We start from the raw sequence: 26136 nt of genomic DNA on the forward strand, positions 1-26136 counted from the left end.
GACAGTTCACAATAATAAATATCCCTGAAAATTGTTCTGTTTTTTTTTTAAAAACCTCTGATGTATCTCCACAAGCAAGACAAGAATTGAGCCAAGTTCTTCCACTTTATCAGTTATTCTTCCGCTATTGTGTTAAGTAGTAACATATAACAATGAGATTACCATGTAGACAGCACTGATAATCTTCACTGTTCAAAAGCATGAGGAATGTTAAAAGGTATCTGAGAGCCTGGAGAATAATATACCCACAATTTTGACCTCATTTTTGTCTGAAAGGTCTTGTACATTTTCTTATATTTCATGAACCAGAACAGCAAATATTCTATAGGTGTGTTCATGAGGCAGCATGGAAGTGTGGTGGTAAGCACAATGGTTTATTGTACCAGTGACCCGGGTTCAATTCCTGCCACTATCGGTAAAGAGTTTATACGTTCTCCCTGTGTGGGTTTCCTCCAGGTGCTCTGGTTTCCTCCCACAGTCCAAAAACGTACTGGTTGATAGGTTAATTGGTCCTTGTAAATCGTCCTGTGATTAGTCTAGGATTAAATTGGGGGATTGTTGGGCGGCGTGGCCCAAAGGGTGGGAGGGCCCTGTTGTGTGCTGTATCAATAAATAAATGTCATGCTGGTTCACTATCTCAAATCAGCAATTCTGTTCATACCCAGTCAGAACTACCATTGCTACTTCTGTTCCTGTTGACTCAGTGAAAAGGATTTATCATTTCACATTGTTAGCCTCTTAATTCCTGCCAATCAATTGAAAAGCAAAGTCGATCAAGGTGCAAGGATGTAAATCAGGCTATAAGTTTGAAATAAAAACAAAATTCAGCATTTATGGCCACATCACTGGAGACAGAAATAATGTTAAAGACTTGGGTTGATGACTTCTTGTTAGAACTAGAAGGATGTCCACCCAGGAAGTCCTTTCTTCTCGTTACTGCCATCAGGAAGAAGGTATTGGAGCCTCAGTACCCACACCTCCAGGTTCAGGAACAGTTATTACGCCTCAACCATCAGACTTTTGAACCAAGGGGATAAATTCACTCAACTTCACTTGACCCATCATTGAAATGTTCCTACAACCAATGGATGAAATTTCAAAGACTCTTCATCTCATGTTCTTGTTATTTGTCACTTATTTATTATTATTAGTTATTGTATTTGTGCAGTTTCTTGTCTTTTTCACTCTGGTTAAACCCTCTAGTTGGGTGATCTTTCATTGATTCTGCTATGGTTATTATTCTATGGATTTATTGAGTATGCCCACAAGAAAATGGTGACATATATATACTTCGATAATAAATTTACTTTGAAATTTAAACTTTGATTTGGAAAACAGACATGTTTTAAGTAATAAAGTGTGTAGGGGAGAGGGTGAGGTAAAGAATACAAAGAAAGTGTCTGATAAGGTGGAGACCAAGATACACAGAGGGTGCTGAAGGCTTAATGGCAGCTAATCTGTCCAATAGGAGGTAAATGGCAGGAGAGAAAAAAATAAAACACAAACAATATTAGAAATGTGAGTTACCAAATACAGGTGTTGCTGGAAATCTCCAATAATGGGGAATGCTGGAAAAGCCAAACAGATGTGGAAGAATCTTGGATTTCTGTCAAACACCACCATCAGCGACAAGCAGGACTTTCTGGTGGGCATTCAGTTTAATTCCTATTCCTGTTCCGATGTGTCAATCCTTGGACCAAGATAAGGAGCGACTTATATTCTGTCTGGGTACCCTCCAACCTGATAGCATGAATATTGATTTCTCCTTCTGCTGAACACATTCTTCCCAGCCTATTCCACTCTGACTTTTCACTTCTCACTGCCTATTACTTCCCCCAAGTCCCCCTCCTTCCCTTTCGCCTATTAACCACTCTCCTCTCCTATCAGCTTCTTTCTTCTCCAGCCCTTGACCTTTCTCACCTACCTGGCTTCACCTACAACCTTCCAACTAGCCTCTTTCCCCTTTCCCCACCTTTTTATTCAGACATCTTCCCCCCCTTCCTTTTCGCGGCCTGAAACGCTGACTGTTTGCTCTTTTCCATTGATGCTACCTGACCTGCTGCATCCTTCCAGCATTCGGTGTGTTGTTTTTTTCTCTGTTCAGAGATGTGACCCTGTTTCAGATGATACCATCTGTATCAACGATTTTTCAGTCTTCATCACAGACATGGTCTTTGAACTTCCACCCATCCCTTTTATCCAAACTAAACTTTTTTTTCTCAATTTATCCAGTTCTGATTTTGATTTGAAACTTTAATTCAGTTATATTTTGCAAAATGCTTCCTCTGGCATTTTATAATGAAAGATATATGGACTTAACAGCATAATTTTATTGCACTGAAGATGCATTGAAATGTGGTTTTGATTTAATTAACAGGAGGATATTATTGCAGCAGAATGTTCACTCTTCATGTAATACAAGTTGTATTTTAAAAGAAATATTGCAGTCCCTGGATAACTTAAGTTTGCTCGAGAGAGAGACACAAGAGATTACAGATGCTGCCTCCTGCTTCTGTTAATACCAACTATCATCTCACCACCCTCAGTCCTAATGCAAGATCTCAATCCAGACATATGACAAATGCTTTATCCCCCGCACATGTTTCAAGTTCCTTCAGCAATCTGATTTTTGCTTTAAATATACTCGTCCTTTTAAATACTAGTAACACTTGTCCCTTCTAAAATTTGCATTTTTGCTTGCATAGTGTAGACAAGTATTCAATTTTTCTTTCTTTGACAGTGGAACATTGTAATCCAATTGGTGGTATTTCTATCCAATTCAATATTACAGCTATTGGCAAGATGACCATAATATTTGGTATGTGTATTTGTGATTTAAAAACATGAGTTTATGAGGGTGTGTGTGTGAATATTTAGTTTCAATTTTTCCTTCGGCTTCATTATAAATTGCAACGGAGGAAACATATTGCATAATGTCCTGGCCGAAACATAAATAAGAGCTAACGTATGTACTTTTGCATCATTTATCAACTGTTGTGGAGCAGACTTGATGGGCCAAATGGCCTAATTCTGCTCCTATGTCTTATGGTCTATAAATAATCCTCGTTCTACCCTATCCAGTTTTGATCCAAAAACTGAATTATGGAATAATACAATTGCCAGATGTTTTGCAGGAAAAGAACTGTGCTCTAAAATTTTTAAGCTACTGAAATTGCGTGTTCCTTCAAAATTAACTTAGCATCTCTACGAGTATTAGGAATAGTTTTGTAATGAGTGTTAGTTACATGAAGTTACTTTATCACCAAGACTTCCACTTCCTCTGTCAACATAGCTGGATTGTTGTCATGATGAAATACCCTTGACCTTTTTCTGTTCGTGGTCCACTTGTGACTTTCATTTACCTCTGTGACCCACCCACTCTTCAGAGTCTCCATTAGTTGCTGAAGTTTTTTTTGGTCATCTGTACTAATTATTCCAATGTAAATGCAAATATCGAGGAACTGTGCTAAGTATAATCTCAGAAAAAAGTATCAGTATTGAATATATGTGTAAAAATAAAACTAACGTTTTAGGCAGCATTTTTTTAATGACTTAATTTTTAGGCATTTTTTAATCTACTGTTATATATGTAAATTCAATGTTGTAATAAAGAGTGTGTACTTGCCAAGAAAAGCGAATTGAACTTCCTTTCAAAATATGCTAAGTATTACAAATTTAATAGATGTTGTAGGGGTAGATAGTGATGCAGTGGTATACTTCACGTGTTCTCACCTGTCTGCAGTTCTGGCAGATGACCCCCCCACAGCAGTAACTACAGCCTTTGTATCACATTTTATAACACACACAGGTCAGTGGAAAGCATACTTGCTGATTGGTCTTGCTGCAGGCAGCCCCACCCAATCTGCAATTTGAGATTGGGGGGTGGGTGTGCAGGACCACCTTTATACATTGAGAAATCTTTGAAAGTGACTGGTATCCCATGTTAAGAGAATCCTGGGCACAAAGAACCTTTGTATAGATAGCTTCAATAAGTACATAGTCATAGAACAACTCAGCATGTCATGATCTAAGTATTCTCCTTCAGTGGTGCAAAAAAAAGATTTCACTAAATTTCTTGAAGATTAGCAGTTTCAAAATATGACAGATAAATCATTCAGAAAATTGTACTGTCCATTTTCACAACTGAATTTATTGAATCAAAATGAGGTTTAATATCACGGTACATATCATGAAATTTGTAACTTTATGACAGCCGTACAATGCACTGCATGATAATAGAGAAAAAACCTGAATTACAGCAAGAATATATATGTATACTAAGTAGTTAAATTTAATAAGTAGTGTGCATAGGTTCAATATTCATTCAGAAATTGGATGGCAGAGGAGAAGACACAAAATGCTGGAGGAACTCAGCACCTATGGAAAAAGGTACAATTGACGTTTCGGGCCAAGACTCTTTGGCAGGACTGAAACATCGACTGTACTTTTTGCCATAGATGCTACCTGGCCTGCAGGTACAGGTTTTCTCTTGTTTGTGGCAGAGGGGAAGAAGCTGTTTCTGAATCGCTGAGTGTGTGCCTTCAGGCTTCTTTAAAATGGAAAGAAGTTGCATTTTATGGTGGCTTTTCTGATCACACAGCAACCAAAGCACATTTCTCTTGACTACAAACAACAGGAATTCTGCAGATGCTGGAAATTCAAGCAACATACATCAAAGTTGCTGGTGAACGCAGCAGGCCAGGCAGCATCTATAGGAAGAGGCGCAGTCGACGTTTCAGGCCGAGACCCTTCGTCAGGACTAACTGAAGGAAGAGTGAGTAAGGGATACTCACTCTTCCTTCAGTTAGTCCTGACGAAGGGTCTCGGCCTGAAACGTCGACTGCGCCTCTTCCTATAGATGCTGCCTGGCCTGCTGCGTTCACCAGCAACTTTGATGTATGTTGTTGTTTCTCTTGACTAAGCATTTTTGAAATGTACAAACCCCATTTCCAGAAAAGTTAGGATATTTTCCAAAATGCAATAAAAACAAAAATCTGTGATATGTTAATTCACGTGAACCTTTATTTAACTGACAAAAGTACAAAGAAAAGATTTTCAATAGTACTGACCAACTTAATTGTATTTTGTAAATATACACAAATTTAGAATTTGATGGCTGCAACACACTCAACAAAAGTTGGGACAGAGTTAAAATAAGATTGAAAAGTGCACGGAATATTCAATTAACACCAGTTTGGAAGACTCCACATTAAGCAGGCTAATTGGTAGCAGGTGAGGTATCATGACTGGGTATAAAAGTAGCGTCCATCAAAGGCTCAGTCTTTGCAAGCAAGGATGGGTCGTGGCTCACCCCTTTGTGCCAAAATTCGTGAGAGAATTGTTAGTCAGTTCAAAAGGAACATTTCTCAACGCAAGATTGCAGAGCATTTAGGTCTTTCAACATCTACAGTACATAATATTGTGAAAAGATTCAGAGAATTCAGACACATCTCGGTGCGTAAAGGGCAAGGTCGGAAACCACTGTTGAATGCGCGTGATCTTCGAGCTCTCAGGCGGCACTGCCTAAGAAACCGTCATGCTACTGTGACAATTATAGCCACCTGGGCTCGGGAGTACTTCGGAAAACCATTGTCACTCAACACAGTTCGTCGCTGCATCCAGAAATGCAACTTGAAACTGTATTACGCAAGGAGGAAACCATACATCAACTCTATGCAGAAATGCCGGCGAGTTCTCTGGGCCCGAGCTCATCTCAGATGGACCGAAAGACTGGAACCGTGTGCTGTGGTCAGACGAGTCCACATTTCAGCTAGTTTTCGGAAAAAACAGGCGTCGAGTTCTCCATGCCAAAGATGAAAACGACCATCCAGATTGTTATCAGCGAAAGGTGCAAAAGCCAGCATCTGTGATGGTGTGGGGGTGCATCAGTGCCCACGGCATTGGTAAGTTGCATGTATGTGAAGGTACCATTGACTCTGAGGCGTATATTAGGATTTTACAGAGACATATGTTGCCATCAAGGCGACGTCTCTTCCCAGGACATCCATGCTTATTTCAGCAGGACAATGCCAGACCACATTCTGCACGGGCTACAACAGCGTGGCTTTGTAGACACAGAGTGCGTGTGCTTGACTGGCCTGCTGCCAGTCCAGATCTATCTCCTATTGAAAATGTATGGCGCATCATGAAGAGGAGAATCAGACAATGGAGACCACGGACTGTTGAGCAGCTGAAGTCTTATATCAAGCAAGAATGGACAAAATTTCCAATTGCAAATCTACTACAATTAGTATCCTCAGTTCCAAAATGATTAAAAAGTGTTATTAAAAGGAAAGGTGATGTAACACAATGGTAAACATGCCTCTGTCCCAACTTTTGTTGAGTGTGTTGCAGCCATCAAATTCTAAATTTGTGTATGTTTACAAAATACAATTAAGTTGGTCAGTAAAACTACCAAAAATCTTTTCTTTGTACTTTTGTCAGTTAAATAAAGGTTCATGTGAATTAACATATCACAGATTTTTGTTTTTATTGCATTTTGGAAAATATCCCAACTTTTCTGGAAGTAGGGTTTGTAGTTATAGTGCAGAATTTCAACAAAATGTGTTTAATAACTCGGCATTGGAACTAACTTGGTGTATATATACTAAATTCCTTTTGACTAACTTAGCAGGAATCTATCAGCATCTGTGGATCTTACTCAGTTCTTATGTTAAGTGATCCACCTAAAATATTGTCCAATTCCCTCTTTACAAGTGCAGCCAGACTTGCTCTCAATGTTCAGCAGTTTAGTTTTTTTTTCCAGTTTCTAGCATCTTTTGTATTTTATCATTGTAAACGTGAGTTAACACAATGAGAAAGGGTGTTTTCCTTATAAATTCAAGCTGCTAAAAATCTTAATGAACTATATCAAATTTTATTCTTCACATTCTGTATTACAGTTTGGATTCTTACAGCCAAAAAGAAGACACCACGGCTTTTCCAGGAAAGCGGCCTCTCATCTCTTTCCTGTCTTGGTTGGATTACTGTGACCAGCTGATTAAAGAAGCCCACAAGGTCTGAAAGCTAAGTAAAAAGTTTAACTGTTCACTGTTAGTTCCCCCCGGCCCCACCACAAATTTATATAAATAATTAAATTTTGATTTGAACTTTTTCTCACAGATAAAGCAATATAATTTCAACTGGATTGTCTCTTGTATTAAGAGAGTAAAATAATTTTATGAAGTATTTTTTGTGGATAGCCAATAGAATACTTCCAATGGCAGAAATGAATGTGTGAAGGATCCAGTAAATCCTTCTGGGGAATATAATGAAGTTATAAATTAATTTACATTAAACTTATTGGATGTACTTTATCCATGTTCATTCTTCAATTTCTTTAAATATTTTCCATAATAAAATAGTGAATTGGAAGGGTATTTCAGCCCTATTACCATAATGGGATTTTAAAAATTGAATTCCACATTTATGTACCACAGGTGAGGTAACGCACACAAAATGCTGGAGGAACTCAACAGGCCAGGCAGCATCTATGAAAAAGAGTATAAACGATTGACGTTTTGGTCCGAGACCCTTCATCAGGACCTGATGAAGTGTCTCAGCTGGAAACATTGACTGTATTCTTTTCCATAGATGCTGCCTGGCCTGCTGACTTCCTCCAGTATTTTGTGTGTGTGGCTTGGATTTCCAGTATCTGCAGATTTTCTCGCGTTTGTGATTCTACCACAAGTGAGGTGTTGCATTTTGGGAATACCAACCAGGGTAGGCTTTATACACTGAACAGTGGGGCACCGAGGAGTGCAGTTGAACAAAGGGATCTGGGAATATGGTCCATAATTCATTGAAAGTGGTGTCACAGGTAGTTGTGGTATTAAAGAAAGCTTTTGGCACATTAGCCTTCATAGATCAAAGTATTGAGTACAGGAGTTGGGATGTTATGTTGAAGTTATATAAGATGTTAGTAGGCCTAATTTGGAGTATTGTGAAGAGGGGTCTCGGCCTGAAACATCGACTGTACCTCTTCCTAGAGATGCTGCCTGGCCTGCTGCGTTCACCAGCAGCTTTGATGTGTGTTACTTGAATTTCCAGCATCTGCAGAATTCCTGTTGTTGGAGTATTGTGTGTAGTTTTGGTCACCTACGTACAGGAAAGATGTAAATAAAATTGGAAGAGTACAGAAAAAATTTACAAGGATGTTGCTGGGACAGGAGGAACTGAGTTAGAAGGAAAGATGGAATAGGTTACAACTTTGTTCTGTAGAACAAAGAAGATTGAGGGGAGATTTGGTAGAGGTATTCAAAATAATGAAAGGTATAGATAGAGTAAATGCAAGCAGGCTTTTTCCACTAAGATTGGGAGAGACTACAACTAGAGGTCATGGGTGAAAGGTGAAATGTTTAAGGAGAACATAAGGGGAATCTTCTTCACTCAAGAGGGTGAGAGTGTGAAATGAACGGCCAGCGCAAGCAGAAGACATGATTTTGATTTCAAGATTTCAGAGAAAATTGGATAGGTACATAAGGGGAGGGGTATGGAGGGCTATGGTCCGGTTGCAGGTTGGTGGGACTAGGCAACTTAAGTAGTTCAGCATGGACTAGGTAGGCTGAAGGTCCTGTTTCAGTGCTGTGGTTTTCTATGATACATCTGAGGTGGTAAACTTTGAGTTACATGGCTATAATGCTTCTGCTATTTTAAAATGGTGTATCACCCAAGTTGAGTTCCACAGATCATCTACAAATAGCAACCAATATTGGAAACATTTCTGAAATAATTAATAAAAATCAAAAAACTACAGATGTGAAAGTCCAATATAAAACAGAATATGCTGAAAACATCAAGCAGATCAGGTAGTGTCTTCGGAAGGAGAAAGAGTTAAGGATACATGCAGATGAATGCTTATCAGTACTGAAAGAGAGAGAAAACAAGTTAGTTTGTAAGATGTAGTTTGTAGCTGTGCCAGCAGATCATGATTTGGGAGCCATTCTGATTCGGCCTATCAGAAATATAGTCTTTGTCCTATTCAGCCGTCCCTCAATATCTAGAAATTTAAGTCAATTTGTTTTCCTTCTTTTCCATTTGACAATTCTGCTTTTTGAGGATATTTTGATTCAGTGGGTCATGGAACTTCCCAGGATGTTGTTTGAGCAGGAGGAAAAAGATACATATACTGAGAGGTGAAGGAAAAAAATTAATCTTAAATTAGGTGTATTGCAGGAAATTTAAAGGAACTCACATTATACAGATGGAAATTATATTACTTATTAGATAATGTCTCAAATGTAAAGTAACTAAGCCAAAGGGTACAAACAAAGGAAATCAATTTGAGAAAATTAGTGTATATATTAAGAAAAACATTGAACTTTGAAGAAAGATAAATATTTCTTTCGAACCATTGTACAAAGACTATTTGAAACTGGAAACTTGAGATTGCTAACAGAAAAGTATTTAGCTAAGACAAAATCTTTACGTTGTCCTTTTCCTTAATAAATATTCGTTAGGCTGTATCATGGATTGGAATGTTTTATGATGTGGAGTACAAATAACCAATCAGCTGTATAATTATTTATGCTGCTTTTCATTTTACAGGTCACTGCTGCTGCCTTGGCAAGAGCTATCCGAGAGAGATTCTTTGTCCCAGTTATGGAACCTCAATTGCTTCAGACGTAAGTCCCTTAATTTCTCTCATCATTTCACTGATTTGTTCTATTTGTCTTATAAAGCAAAGCAAAAGAGTGCTTTCAGTATTTTTCTGTAATTTTTAACCACTTGCTCCTATGGAGGTAATGATTGAGGGACACTGTACCTGGAAATATGGCAGACTTGCTTTCCCACTCTTGACAGTAAAAGAGAGGTTGAATTCCTCAGAGAAAACATGTAAAATTTCTGTCAATGTATTCAGTGTGAAAGCTTGCATGAAAATGTAGTTGCTGTCATATTAGAGTTCTTGTTCATTAAGCTTGCTTTATTCTGTATTTACCTGCTTGAAGAAGCCAGAAACTCTAATCTCAAGGTGACTACGATAGTTTCTTTTTAAAAACCTCTTCAAGTCTGGACAATGATACCTAAAATATCTTTTCCTTGTGTGTATAGATCAGAGATCGGTATTCTGACCTCAATATCACTACTTAATCGCATCATCCGTCAGATCACATCAAATGCAATGCTACAAGAGTTAGTTTTCTTCTTGTTAGGGGAACAGAGACAGCCTGAGGCACCTGGCCACAATAAACATCAGCTGCGGTACCGGCTCATAGAACACTGTGACCATCTGTCAGATGAGGTAAATATTGATAAATACAAAGTTTGCATTAACCTAAAGCTACATTTCTTTTGTAAAACTTCTCCCATGTTGTGTTCTTGCAATATAACTCTGATGATCCACTGTCTAACTATTGGAAAATCCCAGTGCATGTGCATGTGGCTCTCCAGGTTTTGTTTGTTACACTCTCTTCCCACTCACAGGGGCCCCAGTTCCTATGCTCAATTTCCATCAACAAATGAAAATCAAAAAAGCAAACACAAATGCTGAAAATCTAAACTAAAAGCAGAAAATACTGGAAATATTGAGATGGTCAGGCTGATGAAGGACCCTACATCAAAACTGAAAAGCAAAAAAAAGAATATCATTAAGCTGCAGGCTGGGTAAAGGAGAGGGGGATATCTCTTATAGGTCAAAACCAGAGTGGCTAATGAGAGAATTGGAGCAGTTAGACAGCGAGAACATGTACAAAGGAATGTAGGAGTTGCAAAATGCAAAACAGGAAGATATGCCCAGCAGATCAGGCTGGGCATAACCTCCACTTTAAGAAAATGGGAAAAATACTGACCCATAATACTCTCTGCTATCAGATTTATGAAGACTCCACAAACACTACCTTTTATTCCTTTTTTTGCACTATTTATTTAATTTTGTAATTTACAATTTTTGTTATATCTTTGCAGTATATTACTGCTGCAAAAGAACAAATTTCTTATCATATGCCAGTAATAATTCTGATTAAATACAGGCAGGGGTATCATGTTACTTGCAGTTATGGAATTTAGTATTGATTCCAGAAGGCTGCACTATGCTCAGATGGAAGATGAGATGCTGTTCCTCTGGCTTGCATTAGGCCTCATTGTTATAGTTCAGGAGGCTAGAGGCTGATAGGTCAAAGTGTATATACTGCACATTTAAAGTGGAAGGCAACAGGAAGCTCAGGGTCACCCCGCAGTGATTGTACGCAGATGTTCCACAAATCATTTGCCTAGTCTGCATTTAATTTCTCCAGTGTGAGAGTCTGCATGTTGTGAACAATCTCCCAGCAACTTCTTTCCTTCCTTCCCATTTCTAACGAGAGGTCTTTGACCTGAAGCATTAACTATTGTGCTTCACAAGCGCGGCCTGACCTGCTGAGTATTTCCAGCTTTTTCTGATTTTAATCCCAGTTCCTGCTCTCGCTTTCAATTTATCCACTGGAAAATTTATACCGTAAAACATCAAAAATTAAGTGAAGTTTGAATTATAATAATGAAAATAGTCTATAAATGTGTGTCAGACACCTGAGTATGCCAATTTATGATGACAGTTTTACTGTAGTTCTTTGAACTTTTTTTCTTAAAAAAAAACTTCTTGTAGCATTTAAGGAAATCAGTCAAATCCAGTATTATTCAGTTTGTTCTAGCTTTTGCAATAGAATTGAGTCACATAATTGAACATGAAGGCTGTTGTGCTTGGTGGGTAAAATAGTATATATCCAGTTCCTACCTCTTTTTGTACCTATATTAAAAAGAACAGTTCTTGTCAGGGGAAAGCAATTCTACTAAGATGTATTGTCTTTAAAAATGAAACAAATCCTTCAGCGTTCAATTACATTTAATGCAGATGAAGGAACTATATCTTTGGCACAGAGTCTGGCCCTGTGTCTCAGAAGGATAGAGAAAGGAAGAGGATGGTAGCACTGATACGGGACTCTATAGTTAGGAGGTCAGACAGACAATTCTGTGGACGCAGGAAAGAAGCACGGATGGTAGTTTGCCTCCCAGGTGCCAGGGTCCGGGGTGTTTCTGATCACGTCCATGATAACCTGAAGTGGGAAGGAGAACAGCCAGAGGGCGTGGTCCATATTGGTACCAACGACATAGGCAGGAAAAGGGAGGAAGTCCTGAAAGCAGACTACAGGGAGTTAGGAAGGAAGTTGAGAAGCAGGACCACAAAGGTAGTCATCTCGGGATTACTGTCCGTGCCACGTGACAGTGAGTATCGGAACAGAGTGAGGTGGAGGATAAATACATGGCTGAGGGATTGCAGCAGGGGACAGGGATTCAGATTTCTGGATCATTGGGACCTCTTTTGGGGCAAGGGTGATCTGTACAAAAAGGACGGGTTGCACTTGAATCCCCGGGGGACCAATATCCTGGTGGGGAGGTTTGCTAAGGCTATTGGGGAGAGTTTAAATCAGGATTGCTGGGGGCGGGGGGGAGGGGGGTAGGAACCAAACTGAAGAGACGGAGGAAGAGGTGGTTGGCTCACAAATAGAGAAAGCTTGGAGACAGTGCGAGAGGGAGGATAGGCAGATGATAGAGAAGGGATGTGCTCAGACCAATGGTTTGAGATGTGTATTTTAATGCAAGGAGTATTATGAACAAAGCAGATGAGCGTAGAGCGTGGATCAGTACTTGGAGCTATGATATTGTGGCCATTACAGAGACTTGGATAGCTCAGGGGCAGGAATGGTTACTTCGAGTGCTAGGCTTTAGATGTTTCAGAAAGGACAGGGAGAGAGGCAAAAGAGGTGGGGGAATGGCACTGTTGATCAGAGATCAACAGGAAGGGGTCAATAACTCTACTGGGTGTTTTTTATAGACAACCCAATAGTAACAGGGACATCAAGAAGCAGATAGGGAGACAGATTCTGGAACGGTGTATTAATAACAGGGTTGCCAAGGTGGGAGATTTTAATTTCCCAAATATGGATTGGCATATCCCTAGAGTGAGGGGTTTAGATAGGGTGGAGTTTGTTTGGAATGTTCAAGAAGGTTTCTTGACACAATATGTAGATAAGCCTACAAAAGGAGAGGCTGTACTTGATCTGGTATTGGGAAATGAACCTGGTCAGGTGTCAGATCTCTGTGAAAGAGCATTTTGGAGATAGTGATCACAATTCTATCTCCTTTACCATAGCATTGGAGAGGGATAGAAACAGAGAAGTTAGGAAAGCGTTTAATTGGAGTAAGGGGAAATATGAAGTTATCAGGCAGGGACTTAGAAGCATAAATTGGGAACAGATGTTCTCAGGGAAATGTACGGAAGAAATGTGGCAAATGTTCAGGGGATATTTGCATGGAGTTCTGCACAGGTACGTTCCAATGAGACGGAAAGGATGGTAGGGTACAGGAACCGTGGTGTACAAAGGCTGTTGTAAATCTAGTCAAGAAGAAAAGAAGAGCTTACGAAAGGTTCAAAAACCTGGGTAGTGATAGAGATCTAGAAGATTATAAGGCCAGCAGGAAGGAGCTTAAGAAAGAAATTAGGAGAGCCAGAAGGGGCCATGAGAAGATCTTGGCGGATATGATTAAGGAAAACCCCAAGGCATTCGACAAGTATTTGAAGAGCAAGAGGATAAGACGTGAGAGAATAGGACCAATCAAGTGTGACAGTGGAAAAGTGTGTATGGAACCGGAGGAGATAGCAGAGGTACTTAATGAATACTTTGCTTCAGTGTTCACTATGGAAAAGGATCTTGGTAATTGTAGGGATGACTTACAGTGGACTGAAAAGCTTGAGCATGTAGATATTAAGAAAGAGGATATAATGGAGCTTTTGGAAAGCATCAAGTTGGATAAGTCCTGGGACCATACGAGATGTACCCCAGGCTACTGTGGGAGGCGAGGGAGGGGATTGCTGAGCCTCTGGCAATGATCTTTGCCACATCAATGGGGACAGGAGGGGTTCCGGAGGATTGGAGGGTTGCGGATGTTGTTCCACTATTCAAGAAAGGGAGTAGAAATAGCCCAGGAAGTTATTGACCAGTATGTCATACTTCAGTGGTTGGTAAGTTGATGGAGAAGATCCTGAGAGGCAGGATTTATGAACATTTGGAGAGGCATAATATGATTAGGAATAGTCAGCATGGCTTTGTTAAAGGCAGGTCGTGCCTTACAAGTCTGATTGAATTTTCTGAGGCTGTGACTAAACACATTGATGAAGGTAGAGCAGTAGATGTAGTGTATATGGATTTCAGCAAGGCATTTGACAAGGTACCCCATGCAAGGCTTATTGAGAAAGTGAGGAGGCATGGGATCCAAGGGGACATTACTTTGTGGATCTAGAACTAGCTTGCCCACTGAAGGCAAAGAGTGGTTGTAGATGGTCATATTCTGCATGGAGGTTGGTCACCAGTGGTGTGTCTCAGGGATCTGTTCTGGGACCCCTACTCTTCATGATTTTTATAAATGACCTGGATGAAGAAGTGAAGGGATGGATTAGTAAATTTGCTGATGACGTGAAGGTTGGGGGTGTTGTGGATAGTGTGGAGGGCTGTCAGAGGTTATAATACGACATTGATAGGATGCAAAACTGGGCTGAGAAGTGGCAGATGGAGTTCAACCCAGATAAGTGTGCCCTGACGAAGGGTCTCGGCCTGAAACGTCGACTGCACCTCTTTCTACAGATGCTGCCTGGCCTGCTGCGTTCACCAGCAACTTTGATGTGGGTTGTCAGGTAAGTGTGAGGTGGTTCATTTTGGTAGGTCGAATATGATGGCAGAATATAGCATTAATGGTAAGACTCTTAGCAGTGTGGAGGATCGGAGGGATCTTGGGGTCCGAGTCCATAGGACACTCAAAGCTGCTGCGCAGGTAGACTGTGTGGTTAAGAAAGCATACGGTGCATTGGCCTTCATCAATGATGGGATTGAGTTTAGGAGCCGAGAGGTAACGTTGCAGCTATATAGGACCCTGGTCAGAACTATGCTTAGTTCTTAGTTGTATAGGAAGGATATAGAAACCATAGAAAGGGTGCAGAGGAGATTTACAAGGATGTTGCCTGGATTGGGGAGCATACCTTATGAGAATAGGCTGAGTCAACTTGTCCTTTTCTCCTTGGTGCGACAGAGGATGAGAGGTGACCTGATAATGAGAGGCATTGATTGTGTGGATAGTCAGAGACTTTTTCCCTGGGCTAAAATGGCTAGCATGAGAGGGCATATTTTTAAGGTGCTTGGAAGTAGGTACAGAGGTATGTTTTCTTTATGCAGAAGGTGGTGACTGCGTGGAATGGGCTGCTGGCAATGGTGGTAGAGGTGGATACGATAGGGTCTTTTAAGAGACTCCTGGACAGTTACATGGAGCTCAAAAATAGAGGGCTATGGGTAATCCAGGGTAATTTCTAAGGTAAGGACATGTTCAGCACAGCTTTGTGGGCCGAAAGGTCTGTATTGTGCTGCAGGTTTTCTGTGTTTCTATGTTTTTTTGCAAGTGCACTAAGAATTGTGTGTAAGTACATGCTTTTGAGTATTCCACAGAAATAGACTGAAGTTTCTTTAAGACAAGACAAGGAGAAAGCTTAAATGACACTTATGTCAAGCTAGAATCTAAAGCTTGCATTTTAATAATTTAATGGTTTAATGTTAGTGGTAATTCATATTTCTTTATCATGTTTTAAATCATTGTTTTCTGCCACTAGGTGGGGCTGTTTTGCTTTGCAAAGGTAATTACATTGACTGTCAGTTTATTGTGCTGGATTCCAGTGCTTTAAAAGGGATAGAGGGGCCAAGGGGAGGAGGGGTGGTATTACTAGTCAGGGATACTATTACAGCTACAGAAAGGGTGGGTAATGTAGCAGGGTCCTCTTTTGAGTCAGTATGGGTAGAAGTCAGGAACAGGAAGGGAGCAGTTACTCTATTGGGAGTATTCTATAGGCCCCCTGGTAGCAGCAGAGATACTGAGGAGCAGATTGGGAGGCACATTTTGGAAAGGTGCAAAAATAACAGGGTTATTATCATGGGTGACTTTAACTTCACTAATATTGATTGGCACCTGATTTGTTCCAATGGTTTAGACGAGGCAGAGTTTGTTAAGTGTGTCCAGGACGGATTCCTGTCACAGTATGTGGACAGGCCGACTGGGGGATTGCCATACTAGATCTAGTATTAGGTAATGAACCGGGTCAGCTCACAGTTCTCTCAGTGGGTGAGCATCTGGGGGACGATGACCACCACTCCCTGGCCTTTAACATTATCATGGAAAAGGATAGAATCAGAGAGGACAGGAAATTTTTTAATTGGGGAAGGGCAAATTATGAGGCTATAAGGCTAGAACTTGCGGGTGTGAATTCGGATGACGTTTTTGCAGGGAAATGTACTAAGGATATGTGGTCAATGTTTAGGGATGTCTTGCAGGATGTTAGGGATAAATTTGTCCTGATGAGGAAGATAAAGAACGGTAGGGTGGAGGAACCATGGGTGACAAGTGAGGTGGAGAATCTAGTCAGGTGGAAGAAGGCAGCATACATGAGGTTTAGGAAGCAAGGATCAGATGGGTCTATTGAGGAATATAGGATAGCAAGAAAGGAGCTTAAGAAGGGGCTGAGAAGGCCTTGGCGAGTAGGGTAAAGGAAAACCCCAAGGCATTCTTCAATTATGTGAAGAACAAAAGGATGACAGGAGTGAAGGTAGGACCAATTAGAGATAAAGGTGGGAAGATGTGCCTGGAGACTGTGGAAGTGAGCAAGTTCCTCAATGAATACTTCTCTTCAGTATTCACCAGTGAGAGGGAACTTGATGATGGTGAGGACAATTTCAGTGAGGTTGATGTTCTGGAGCATGTTGATATTAAGGGGGAGAAGGTGTTGGAGTTGTTAAAATACATTAGGACTGATAAGTCCCTGGGGCCTGACGGAATATTCCCCAGGCTGCTCCACGAGGCAAGGGAAGAGATTGCTGAGCCTCTGGCTAGGATCTTTATGTTCTCGTTGTCCATGGGAATGGTACCGGAGGATTGGAGGGAGGCGAATGTTGTCCCTTTGTTCAAAAAAGGTAGTAGGGATAGTCCGGGTAATTATAGACCAGTGAGCCTTACGTCTGTGGTGGGAAAGCTATTGGAAAAGATTCTTAGAGATAGGATCTATGGACATTTAGAGAATCATGGTCCGATCAAGGACAGTCAGCATGGCTTTGTGAAGGGCAGATCGTATCTAACAAGCCTGATAGAGTTATTTGAGGAGGTGACCAGGCATATAGATGAGAGTAATGCAGTGGATGTGATCTAGGTGGATTTTAGTAAGGCATTTGACAAGGTTCCACACGGTAGACTTATTCAGGAAGTCAGAAGGCATGAGATCCAGGGAAATTTGGCCAGGTGGATTCAGAATTGGCTTGCTTGCAGAAAGCAGAGGGTCGTGGTGGAGGGAGTACATTCGGATTGGAGGGTTGGTGATTAGTGGTGTCCCACAAGGATCGGTTCTGGGACCTCTACTTTTCTTGATTTTTATTAACGACCTGGATGTGGGGGTCGAAGGGTGGGTTGGCAAGTTTGCAGATGACACAAAGGATGGTGATGTTGTAGATAGTGTAGAGGATTGTCGAAGATTGCAGAGAGACATTGATAGGATGTAGAAGTGGGCTGAGAAGTGGCAGATGGAGTTCAACCCGGAGAAGTGTGAGGTGGTACACTTTGGAAGGACAAACTCCAAGGCAGAGTACAAAATAAATGGCAGGATATGTGGAAGTGTGGAGGAGCAGAGGGATCTAGGGGTACGTGTCCACAGATCCCTGAAAGTTGCCTCACAGGTGGATAGGGTAGTTAAGAAAGCTTATGGAGTGTTAGCTTTCATAAATCGAGGGATAGAGTTTAAGAGTCGCGATGTAATGATGCAGCTCTATAAAACTCTGGTTAGGCCACACCTGGAGTACTGTGTCCAGTTCTGGTCACCTCACTATGGGAAGGATGTGGAAGCATTGGAAAGGGTACAGAAGAGATTTACCGGGATGCTGCCTGGTTTAGAGAGTATGCATTATGATCAGAGATTAAGGGAGCTAGGGCTTTACTCTCTGGAGAGGAGGAGGATGAGAAGAGACACAATAGAGGTATACAAGATATTAAGAGGAATAGATAGAGTGGACAGCCAATGCCTCTTCCCCAGGGCACCACTGCTCAATACAAGAAGACATGGCTTTAAGGTCCCAGGAAGTTCAAGGGGGATATTAGAGGAAAGTTTTTTACTCAGAGACTGGTTGGTGCGTGGAATGCACTGCCTGAGTCAGTGGTGGAGGCAGATACACTCGTGAAATTTAAGAGACTACTGGACAGGTATATGGAGGAATTTAAGGTGGGGGGGGTTATATAGGAGGCAGGGTTTAAGGGTCGGCACAACATTGTGGGCTGAAGGGCCTGTACTGTGCTGTACTATTCTATGTTCTATGTTATCCTAAAATCAGTTGGTTAGTGAGGAGAGTTGCTGCTTTGAGGTGGTCCCCTGGAATAATATCGACTACCAGGTGGAATAGACTGCAACCAGAGGGAGGGCTTAGGGAAGTGAAGATTGGAAGAGTCAAGGTTGAGGTTTTAGCATTTTAAATAGATCCAGAAAGTAAGTGCAAATGATGATCTTACCAGGTCCAGCAGTACTTTCTTGCCTTTGTTAATTGATTCCCCATAGCTGGTGAAGGTTGTAATTATAATGAGATCTGAACATCTTGGAAATCCACAGTAGTCAGACAGCATCTGCAGAACGTTTCAGGCTGAGGACACTTTATCAGAACTGGGAAAAGACAAAGCATTTAGAGACATGGAGAGGGATTGAATGGGCAAAATGGTCAGGTCAGGATACCTAGAGGGATAAACTGTTAATGAAGTTAGTTAATAGATTAATAAAGGCATTTTGCGGGGAGGGGGGGGAATCAAAGGGGCACATAAAAGCTGTACACTTCGGATCAGAGCTGTGGGAAATGACCAGCAAATCAAACAGTGTTAGTGGAAAGAGGATTATTCAAGTCAGGTCAAGTTTATTGTCATTTCGACCATAAGCTGCTGGTACAGTACACAGTAAAAATGAAACCACGTTCCTCCAGGACCATGGTGCTAGACCTTTAATAAAACAGGTCTGTTCTGATACAGACAGACAAAGTGAAATATCTGAAATGGTTGTACTGAATATTGAGCTCTGAAGTCTCCACTGTGTTTGATTGAAAGATGAAGTACTGTTGCTTAAGGCTGCATTGGGTCTCATTGAAACAGTGCAATAAGCCATAGACACATGGGTCATTGTGAGGTGAAGATTCAAAGGTAGAGAGTCAAGAGTGCTGAAATTACCTCTGTGCATTGAACAATAGTTCTCTGTGAAGCAGCCACCATTAGTAATACGCATGATTTCTCCAATGTTAGTACTTGTAATATCCAGTGTTTCCTTGTTTACTGACACTGCTTATTCTGCTGGGCATTTCTGTTGTTTTATATGGCCTCCTTGTTTACTTTCTTTCTAATACCCTCATTATTCTATCAATCAGATGACTTCATTTTGGTCCTACCCTTTCAGACAGATTGGCTTATCTGTCTATCCCTTATTCTCCCAGCAATTTAAAACTAAACATTAACGGTACTGATGAAATATCTTCAATCTTTCTCTTTCTATAGATGGTATTTGGTGTTTTCTTCATTATTTTGTTGTATTTTTGATTTTTGGATTCTGATGGATGTACCCCTATTATAATACTTAAATGGCCAGTCTATGTCCTGTTATGCTGCTAATTGTCCTGTTCACACTCCCAAACAATCACAATTCTGTGGAGTTAAAATTCTCATTATTTTCCTTAAATCTCTGGTGACATTGTTTAACTAACCTTTAAATTACTCATAGAACTGAGAGAGCTGGCAGTTAACTGATCTGATTTCAAGGAAAACTACTACTTTGCTACTGAGATCAATCCCAACTTTTTAAAAAGTCTCCCTAAAAGCTGTCAGATTTGCCTAGATATGTGAGCATTAATCAAAGTATGCAGATATCTGGGACTCTTGAACAAATGTCAAAGTCACAAACTCTGCTAAGATAAGCAACTGTGCTTTGCCCTCTGACTCCTCATGGAGTAGGTTGCCACGTAAACTGGAAAATCTGTCTGCTGAGTGACACGTTCAAGCAGACATTTATTTCAACTGGAAGGAAAGCAAAGTACAGAAATATGAGTAGAAGGTATTTTCCTTCTTTTAAAAAAGTATTGGAGTAAATATATTTAATTATTTCATAAAGCATCTAGGGCAAGTTGCATACTAACATGGAAAATCAATACCATTGTTGATTGAGTCAACTAAGCTCATAACCATGCATTTGCTCCAAAGAAAGCAGCTTTGTGCATCTCCTTATCTCTGATGCAGTTGTGCATTTCTAACCAAAGGTTAATGGTATTAAGTTATTTAAATGAATGCGACATTAAGCTATCATGTTTGAATTCTTAAAGTATATCATTGCGTGCAAGTCTGTAGCCTTCCGGTCAAGTAATTAGTTGTTTGTCAGATAGTATGTAATGGGATGATTGAAGGTATTTACTATGTCCTACAGATCAGTATAATGACTTTGCGAATGTTTGAGCATCTATTGCAAAAGCCAAATGAGCACATTATTTACAACATGGTGCTGAGGAATTTGGAGGAACGGAACTATGTGGAGAATAAGCCACCTTGCCAAGAAGACAAGGATATAGTTGAGAATGGGCAAATAGCAGGAGCAGTGTGAGTTTTTAATTTCTTTTTATCTAGTTACTAATTTAGTCCTGGTTCACATTAACATTTTTATTGAATGCATTGATGGTGAATGAAATGGAAAGGTCAGTTTATTTCTCCACTGTATTTGTTTTATATGTATATGGTACTTTTAATACCTTCATAATATTTTATGTATCAGTTTTTCTAATTTCAAAAGATGAAGTATCTATATTTAGCTGGTGGTAATTTGAATGTAGGCGGTTTGCTGCTTCAAATAAATGTGAATTCCTTCATTGGAGTTGAAGTAGGAACAGTACTGTAGTTCAATTCTGTTCTTTCAGCACAGTGACATTGTATTTGGCCCCAAGAAATGCTGCCCTGGATATTGGGAATAAGGCATATTGCTTGGGTTGAAGAGAAAAGGGTTTCAACGGAAAACATGTCCATGGGCTCCTCTTGTGCCAAGTTGAGGCCACCCTCAGATGCAGGAACAACACATCTGGGTAGCCTCCAACCTGATGGCATGAATATCAATTTCTCCTTCCAGTAAAGAAATGCCACCCCTCCTCCTCTATTCACCACCCTGACCTTTTACCTCTTCTCACCTTCCTCTCATCCCCCCTCCCCAGGTCTCCTCTTCTTTCCCTTTCTCCTATGGTTCCCTCTCCTCTTCTATCAGGTTCCTTCTGCTCCAGCCCTTGACCTTTCCCACCCAGCTGGCTTCATCTGTAACCTCCTCCCCCTCCTCCCACCTTTTTATTTTGGCATCTTCTCCCTTCCTTCACTGTCCTGAGGAAAGGTTTCGGCCTGAAACGTTGACGATCTATCAGTTTCGTAGATGCTGCTTGACCTGCTGAGTTCCTCCAGCATTTTGTGTGCTTTGCTATGTATGAAACATTTTTTTACATTCAACCTGAAGCATGTTGTTGGAAGAACTCATCAGCTGTGGAGAGAAACAGGATCAATAATCCTTCATTAAAAGTGAAAACATGTTTTAAGGCGCAGAATGGGAGATGGACAAAGGGAATAAATGTAATACGTTTAACCCAAAGTCTTTGACAATATTCACCTGTATCATATCATAATAATGGATAGACAAAGGAGAATTGGTTGATGTTGTATATTTGGATTTTCAGAAGGCCTTTGGCAATGTGCCACATGAGGCTATTACAGGGAAGATTCTAGCATGGATAAAGCAGTAGGAGGCAGAGTGGGAATAAAGGAAACCTTTTCTAGTTGGCTGCCAGTGACTAGTGTGTTTGACAGGGGTCTGTGTTGGGACTGATTCTTTTTACATTATATGTTAATGATTTGGATGATGAAATTGATGGCGTTGTTGCAAAGTTTGCAGATGAGACAAAGTTTCGTGGAGGGACAGGTAGTTTTGAGGAAGTAAGGAGGCTACAGAAGGACTTAGATTAGGAGAATGTGCAAAGAAGTGGCAGATGGAATATCATGTTGGGAAGTGTATAGTCATGCACTTTGGTAGAAGTAATGAAAGAGTTGGCTATTTTCTAAGTGGAGAAAAGTTACAAAAAAACTGAGGTGGTGCAAAGGGACTTGGGAGTGCTTATGCAGGATTCCCTAAAGATTAATTTGCAGCTTGAGTCTGTGGTGAGGAAAGCAAATGCAATGCTAGCATTCATTTGAAGAGAACTAGAATATAAAAACAAGGATGTAATGTTGAGACTTTATAAAGCACTGGTGAGACCTCACTTGGAATATTATGAGCAACTTTGGGCCCCTTATATTAGAAAGGATGTGCTAAAACTGGAGAGGGTTCAAAGGAGGTTCATGAAGATGATTGCAGGTGTGAAGATCTTGTCATATGAAGAGCGTTTGATGGCTCCGGACCTGTATTCACTGGAAATCAGAAGAATAAGGTGTGTCCTAATTGAAACATTGAATAGTGAAAGACCTTGATAAAGTGCCTGTCAAAAGGATGTTTCGTACGGTGGGAGAGTCTAAGACCAGAGGATACGTCCTCGGAATAGGGGGGTGTCCTTTCAGAATGGAGATGAGGAGGAATTTCTTTAGCCAGAGAGAAGTAAATTTATAGAATTTGTTGCCATATTTAAGGCAGAGGTTGATAGATTCTTGATTGGTCAGGGCATGAAGGGATATGAGGAGAAGGCAGGAGACTGGGGTTTAGAGGAGAATTGGATTAGCCATGATGAAACGGTAGAGCAGGCTCAATGGGCCAGAAGGCTTAATTCTGTTCTTATATCTTGTGGTCTTATAATTATGCCGCCTTTTCTCTCCATTGCTCCCTGTTTTTGCGACTTAAAATATGATTGTTTTCTCACTTTTCCAGTTCTAACATTGGGTCATTGATAATATTCTTCTCTCTTCGCAGTTGCTGCCTGGCCTTCTGAGATTTTCCAGCATTTTCTTTTTATGTTACAGATATGAAAGTACTCTTGTAAAGGATGTAAGCCACATTTGAAAGGATATAATCCATTCCAGCAAAGCTGACTGTTTTTGGTTTAAGTGATCAGAGCATTTGGCTCTCACAAACTCGTGGTTGTCCCTTAATGAAATCTTGAGCATGCTGAGTGTTCATTTATTAGAGATTACGCAGTATTTTTAATCCTGATTCCATTTTACAGTGACTTGGAAGAAGATCCACTTTTTACAGATCTGTCACCTGATAACAGGATGCTGGGCTCCAACTGGCTGACTGCATCACCACCTCCAACTCCAGAGCACATCAAACCTGACGGGAAAACAGAAGTGCATAAAATTGTAAACAGGTGAGTAGGAAGTTTTAATCGTTTTCCTTTCACACTAAACCCATTATTTATTTACTTATTTTCCGTTATGCAGTTAAATTGGAACATTAAATGTTGACAATCTGTTCTTGTGTTCTTTAGTATTTGGGATAGATTCAGAAAATATGCTTGCACAATTTCCATTAACAATATTGGACACCTTTTTTCTACCGGTTCTGTGTGAGGAAACTTTAAACATGAATGTCTGAAAACCAAACTTCCTGAGAGTTTTTTGTTGTTAGTACTTTGCACTTGGACATTGGAATGAAATTTTATGCAGTGTATCCGTGTTTCCACTGAATTTAATAGTTTTGTGCCAGGGCTGCTGACCTCTTGTCCCACTACTGGGCTTCGTACTGATTACAGAGGCATAGCTTAACTCTTTGAGCTGAAGGGTTGGGTGCACTTGCTATTTGGCTGTCGAGCTGCCCTATTTCTTTGATAGGGCTTGCTGCCATAAATGGAAATCCTATGCTAAGGTATATGGTTAGCAACTTTGGCTTTTTTCCTTTTTGTCCTTTTAAGCTTTTATTTTTATTTAATATTTCATCCTTAAGTTTATATCAACTTTTTTTCAAATGCCTCTGAACATCAGAGGAATTTAGAGGTAAGTAAAAGACCTGTAATAACATTTGCTGTCAAAATGCATTCCATCCAATACATGGGTGAATTTTCAGGGTTTGCCAGTTGAAGACTACTTACCACGCAAGGACCTTTACACTTTGCAGTGTGCTTCCACAGAGGTTATACTCTCAGGTACCCTCCAAGGAGCTCAATGGATTAGTTCATCTGTCGGGATTGCAGTGGGAAGGGGGGTGGAGGGAAAGGGCACAATACAGAAGCTGGGCCATGCACAGTCCAGCCCCTTCAGATTACTTAGCAGCTTTGAAAGTCAATTATACCTGAGCTGATAATTCAGCTGGCTGTCAAGCTGTGTGCAACATGATGCCATTTTGATCCAGAAAAACCTTAGTTATTTTCCAAATAACTTGGAATCAATGTGTTGAAAATTTTGCCATTTGCAGTCCTCCTCAAACTAAGTATACACTTAACAGACAAAGGCAGACTATCAAACTTTCAACAGCAGAACCATTTGAACAACAGCATAGTAATCCTGCCCTAAAGAGTTCATCAGTAACTCAGTGAAATTTGGCAAATTGGCAAGGAACGCGAGCATTCCTGTCTTTTTCATAACTGCAGGTCATCACAAAATTCCTTTTAATTGAAGTAACAAAAAAAGGCAGCAGCAATTTGTCCATAGTGAAATACAAAATATAGTCAAAGTAAATTGGCATTTCTCAAAGAAATCCACTCAAATGTTGTTAATGGCACAAATACATTTTCTGAATATAAACATACTGGGGTGTCACAGTAGTCACAGCCCAACGCTATTACCGCTCATGGCATGAGAGTTCAGATTTCAGTTCTGGTGTCCTCTGTAAGTTAGTTTGTATGTTTCTTCCCATGTGTGCGTGGGCTTCCTCAAGGTGCTCCGGTTTCTTCCCACAGCCCGAAGACATACCAGTTAGTAGGCTAATTGGTCATTGTAAATTATCCTGTGATTAGTTTAGGGTTAAGTCAGTGGGTTACTAGCTGGCATGGCTCGAAGGGCTGGAAGAGCCTGTCCTGTGCTGTATCTCTAAGTAAATAAAAATAACTAAATAATTCCTATACTCAGCATCATTGTTGTTAATAGCTAAGGGGTGGCCAAGGCGTGAGAAAATGACCACTCAATTTCATGTTACTGAGAAATTAGATGCTGTCTTGGGAATTCAAGTTTCAAGGAATTTAACCAAACTTCTAAGTATAAATTGGAAGGACTGTAACTTTAATATGAAAGAGCTGATCATGAATTATATTTCACGTACAGTACTTGCAAAATATACATTGATTTGATTCATAATCATAAGTAACAATTCTTTTCAAAATTTATTCTATATTTCAGTTTTCTCTGTCTTGTTCCTGATGAAGCAAAGTCGTCTTACTATGTTGAAGGTACTGGATATGATACCTACCTCAGAGATGCACATAGGCAGGTAAGGGCTAATCTTACAACATAGGTAGTAGGTTTCCATATTTGTGTTGACAATGTGTTTTATTTCTTCTCTGCATTTTGATTCCATGCATTTTGCTGTCCTGTTCTACCACTGAAATCTGTCTGTGGATAAATTAGAATTTTCTGTATAGTAAAACTTCAATCAGAATTTTACGGAAGCTCTCCAAGTACGCAGGAACTGTCAGCAGGCTGGATGGAGAACGCAGTACCGCCAATGCGGCAGAGAGGGCCTCAAGATGGCTGTGGCTCAAAATAGGGGAGCCATGGAGTCATAAGCAGCAAGCCATCTGGACACAAGCTGGAGTCTGATCAGCCCCGGCTGGGTCACCTGGAGGAGGTTGTATGATGTTGAAAGACCCGAAACACCCGATGATACCAGGAACATCACTGAAGATGTGTCCAGAGGCATCAGTAGATGTCTGTACACAATGACAGCAGCAAAGAAAGCAGCATTTGGACTCAGCATCTGGAGATTCCCAAAGATCTTTCTACTGGATGCTCATCCTTCTTTCTGGCTGTTGGTTCAGGATGAATTTTATGGTGCACTAATTTGATATCTCAGTGACCATGAGCTGACCTTCTAATTCTCTATATAGTTCACCACCCAGCCTGTTCTTGTCACTCTCCGAAATATTACCAGTCTCTGCTTCAGCTGTGTCCAAGTTGATGATTGCT

General features: G+C 40.4%; 1 protein-coding gene across 1 annotated transcript in view; it reads left to right on the plus strand.

Moving 5' to 3' along the window:
* Positions 1 to 26136, plus strand: part of fhip2a (FHF complex subunit HOOK interacting protein 2) — an 87145-nt gene that overhangs the window by 41437 nt on the left and 19572 nt on the right. Inside the window, exons 8-13 of the mRNA XM_063072021.1 lie at positions 6903 to 7017; positions 9547 to 9623; positions 10051 to 10240; positions 20492 to 20661; positions 23244 to 23387; positions 25351 to 25441. Of these exons, the coding sequence (XP_062928091.1) occupies positions 6903 to 7017; positions 9547 to 9623; positions 10051 to 10240; positions 20492 to 20661; positions 23244 to 23387; positions 25351 to 25441 (787 nt within the window). The remainder of the gene's footprint in view (positions 1 to 6902; positions 7018 to 9546; positions 9624 to 10050; positions 10241 to 20491; positions 20662 to 23243; positions 23388 to 25350; positions 25442 to 26136) is intronic.

This window comes from Mobula hypostoma, chromosome 19, assembly GCF_963921235.1.
Source record: "Mobula hypostoma chromosome 19, sMobHyp1.1, whole genome shotgun sequence".
Taxonomy (NCBI): domain Eukaryota; kingdom Metazoa; phylum Chordata; class Chondrichthyes; order Myliobatiformes; family Myliobatidae; genus Mobula; species Mobula hypostoma.